Source organism: Apaloderma vittatum, unplaced genomic scaffold, assembly GCF_000703405.1.
Source record: "Apaloderma vittatum isolate BGI_N311 unplaced genomic scaffold, ASM70340v1 scaffold24464, whole genome shotgun sequence".
Taxonomy (NCBI): Eukaryota; Metazoa; Chordata; class Aves; order Trogoniformes; family Trogonidae; genus Apaloderma; species Apaloderma vittatum.
Genome location: NW_009713558.1, coordinates 22,059 through 26,330, shown reverse-complemented (window position 1 = coordinate 26,330; position 4,272 = coordinate 22,059). Strand labels below are relative to the sequence as shown.

Below are 4,272 nucleotides of genomic sequence, written 5' to 3'. Positions count from 1 at the left end.
GGACACCCCTGCGCTCCTGCCACGTCACACAGCGCAGCGAGAGGCGGCTTGCAAGGACTCCACAGGATCGTTCCCCCTCACGAACATGTACACCGCTCCTGCATACAAGGAATCTTTCCAGCAGATTAGACTCGCCTGACTCCTAATCACTACTACCCTGCTGAGAATCAATTTCAAAATCCTAAGGAGGTCTCCTTCCCTGCAGGGGAAAGCTCATTACAAAAGCCAACAGAGCCATCCCTTAATTTTTTGGGTAACAGCAGCACAGAGATTCCCTGCTCAGTTATCTTTGATTCTGGAGCTGAAAATGGAAAGGGTCTGTGTCCAAAAGAAACCTCTAGAGTCCTCCCGTGTACAGAATAAACCTCTGGAGTCCTCCTGTTCCACATAAGGAATGGGCTTCATACTGGTCTCAGGCGTGGTTCCTCCTCCTCCTCGTGGTTTGGTGGCTGCTGGGGCATTTCTTCATCTCTCGTGTCCTGCTTGTCTCTCTCTGCTTGAAGCCAGCTCTGAGGAGCTATCATTTTCTTTGGCCCGTAGGGCGGAGGACCAATCAAAGCTTCAATGTCATCATAATTTATTACTTCTTTCTCCAGGAGGGCATTAGACAGCTAGAAAGAGTAAACAAGGCATAATGAGGCACAGGGGTACGAAAACAGCCTCTCTGAACTGATCTGAACTCTCCCTGTCTTCTCGGCTGGGATCTCGACATCTGGACCCAGCACGCGCTGCGGCCCCCGAGCAGCAGACCCCTGGCTACCAGAGCACAGACGAGGTGACCCCATAAATTTCTTGGGGCTGCCGGCACCTTCCACAAGAGTCTTTTGGGCCAGGAACATGCAGCGTGGCTGGAGGCAATAAAGCAACTCCAGGAACAATGAGAGAAGTGCCCTTCCTGTTGCTGCACCTGCGGCCCTGAGATGCCGAAACAGCAGCAACTGAGAGCAGACTCGGACCTGTCCCCCTCCTCTGTACACCCAGTGATAACAAAGGGCTGTTTGTTCCCACAGGCACGGGCTGAAGGTCATCAGAAGTTCCTCTCCAGCTGAAATATAGTCTCTAGCCCTTCCATCAGCAGAAGGGCCGCCCCTGAGCAGCAGGTGACCGTCCAACACGGAACCGCTCGATCCCACTGACAAGATGTGACACACTGACCTGGCAACCGAAACCCTCCCTCCCTAGATACTTTGGCTCAGCTTAAAAGTTTTTCTGTGCCGAGCCTCTAGCCAACATCTGATCATTGTTAAATGAAAGCATCAGACGAGAGGAGGCCTGCGGAGAGGAGACCCCCTGACAAGGGCTGCCCTGAGAGCAGGGGACAGGGCTGGGACACGGCCAACAGCGCGGTGTCCGAGCAAGCGAGCTCTGGCTACCTTACCACGCACGGAGTCGCGTAGCCGAAGGGGGTTTTGTTGCTGTTTGTTTAAAGGAGAGAAAAAAGATTTAAGGAGAAAGGATTGTTCTGTCTGCAAACCACGCAATGCTAAGTTGACTCCGGATCGTTTTGGGTGCTGCGGACGAGACTTCTGAAGGAAAAATCCAGTAGATAAGTGGGGTGCCGCAACCCAAGCGTGGCTCAGCCCAGAGCGATGGGTACAGAGCTCCTAGCAGAGAGGTGGGGACTGTCAGGACTCTAAGGGGAGGAGGTAAAGTTTCTACCTCTGCAACAAGGACTCTTCAGAGTATGAGGGAGCTGGCAGAATGGGGCAAAACGCATTGGTTATAAAAACCACACCGCAAACAAAACCAACAAAAAGCCCTCACAACTCCAACTTACTGCTTGCAGCTTGTCACGGTTCTCCAGTAGGATTTTTTCTGTGCGTCTGTAAGCCTGAGCCACCAGGACTTTTGCTTCCTAGAAGACGGTAACAAGAAGAGGGATTTAGAGCATAGGTAGCAACAGACATAGCATGGATAAACAAGGAGAGCACCAAGGGATGGAATGTGCAAACTGAGCCAGGCAGAAAGTGGTTCAACCAAAAATATCGATAAACCATTTGGAGGGGAAAAAAAGAAATAAATAAATAAAAAGGCAAGCCAGGGGAGTACTCGTGACCAGGAACAGTAAATGCCTGCACAAGCACAACTCTTCAGGGGAGTCCGAGCCGATGGGAAGTGCCGGCTAATTAAGGAGGCTGCCCAGTAGCAAAAGATGCAGCTCAGCACAAATCCCAGTGAAGCACAACCACGCTGCTTCTGAACCAGAGCTTTTCTGTTCCCAGCTATTTCACTTCTCAAGTAAGGCAATGTGGTTTTTCATGTTTGTTTTTTTTTTTTCTTCTTTTTTACAACAACGAAGCCCAATTTCCAGTCGAAACAGGTTAATATTTTTCAGTCAGTCATTCCAAACTATCACTTTGATTAGACAAGCCTCTTGATCCAGCAAGTGGAGCCATTTAAATTGCGCAGCTGAGACTTTAAGGTTTCTTGTAACCTAAGCACTGCACAGCCATGCTTTGATATGCCTGGCACTCCTGAGGGCCTGCAGAGACTTCACCCAACAGAATTCTTTCTCTAGATGGAAATTTGTCCGTAGTACCGCAACTACCCCCCAGCCTCCCCACATTATTCCCTCTTCCCCCGCAAAGCTATTTCTCCCTCTCTCCGAAGGCAATATTTGCACATCCTGTCTCCCAGACGCTCACGAGGGTCTTGTCCACACCGGAACCAGGACTCGTTCGGGTGTGAGCTGCTTGTATTTTTCCCTACCCTACAGAAAGCAAAGAACAAACGGGAACACGCAGTCGAGGGCGGCCTTACATGGTCCATCATCTGCTGAAGTCCCTGGCTGAAAGGGCGCCGACCAATTCCAGCTGCGCTCTCCAGGTCCGGGAAGGAGACCTGCCCGATGCTGGGCACCATCCCGTACTGTTTCACCATGGAGTAGGCTATCTTGGTCACCTTCTTCAGGTCATCCTGTGCTCCTGGGCAAGAGAGAGACAGATGTAACACTGCCAGCTCCGAGCTGAGCCCAAGAGGAGCACGTCCTACACAAACACACGTTCCACTAGTCAGGAGACCAGAAGACCCACAGGAGCCCAGGGAGGTGAACACTCCTTTCGACACGTGCTGCAGGACAGTGCAATACTTTTACTGGTAGCTAGCTTCTGCAGAGTGCGTACCTACCGCTGCTCACTGTTACTCCGTTTGAATACAATCAGCTGCAAACCCAGCACAGAAAGCTCTTGGCCCTCCCACGAGCCAAGGGTCTCACTGGGTAGTTGCACCTGTGGCCTCAGGCTTTGGGACAAGTCTAAGACAACGTGGTGGCAACCCACAACGAGAGGCCTCCATGCTCACAAACACAAGCTCAAGACACAGTTTGACATTTCTTCCCCACCTGTTGCTCAGATCACCCTTGGACAGAGCAAGTGCAGAGGTTCAGGTTCTCTTTCTGCCATCTCCACCTGCCTGTGCTCCTCACCTGTTGTGACCTTGTTGAAGGTGATGGCCTCAGACACTCTCCCCCCCAGCGCCATACACATCCTCTCCATCAGCTGCTCCTTGGTGAAGAGGTACTGCTCTCTCGGAAGGATCTGAGCGAATCCGAGAGCTGCGTTCGTTCGAGGGGCGATGGAAACCTGCAACACAGAGCAGCTCCTTCAGCTCAGAGGACAAAAGAGCTCCCAGCTACAGCAGCAGAGGGAGAACTGAAGGAGACCTGCATTCCAAGCAAAATTGGTTGAAAGCTACAGGGCAGGCTGACCAACAGCCAAGGACTGCAGTGTGTCACCATTCCGGTCCTTAAGGCTCTGCCTTCACAGCTTTTTTTCTGCTCAAAAAATGAAAAGGAAATTGTCCTCAACAGCAAGCCAGTGAAATCCTGAGATACAGGAGTTGCTTTGGAGGGTATAAGCCAAACACATTTTACTGTGTTCCAGAATCACTGAGACTACCCACAGAAAGATAGGATGTCTTCAGAAAAATAAAAGAGGCATTTCCCCCGCCCATTAAACGTGAGCAACTAACAACAGCTCAGCGTATACAATAGGTCATTCAGAGTGAATTTGCTGCTGGTGGCAAGCCAAGGAGCTGTCACCCTTGTCATTTCCACTCCCCACCTCCCCCCAGTGTCAAGGCTTTCTGAGGAGGAGACGTGCGTGGGAGAGAACACACCCCGGGGTGCCAAAGAGAAGCCGTTCCCTTACAGAGAAAGGCTTCAAGGCAGACAAACTCCCAAGCATGCCAGTCTGAAAAACACATCTCTTCCCATCAGTATCAGAGCAGTTCCTGCAATGGCAGCGTCACCGGCTGCAACAGGCTGGCAAAGCC

General features: G+C 51.4%; 1 protein-coding gene across 1 annotated transcript in view; it reads right to left on the bottom strand.

Moving 5' to 3' along the window:
* Positions 1–252: 252 nt before the first annotated feature.
* SPG7 (spastic paraplegia 7 (pure and complicated autosomal recessive)) overlaps positions 253–4,272 on the bottom strand; it is a gene marked incomplete at its 5' end in the record, with an annotated part of 21,914 nt that continues 17,894 nt past the window's right edge. The window contains 4 exons of the mRNA XM_009868430.1: positions 253–611; positions 1,778–1,855; positions 2,761–2,924; positions 3,425–3,581. Coding sequence (XP_009866732.1) covers positions 402–611; positions 1,778–1,855; positions 2,761–2,924; positions 3,425–3,581 — 609 coding nt within the window. The remainder of the gene's footprint in view (positions 612–1,777; positions 1,856–2,760; positions 2,925–3,424; positions 3,582–4,272) is intronic.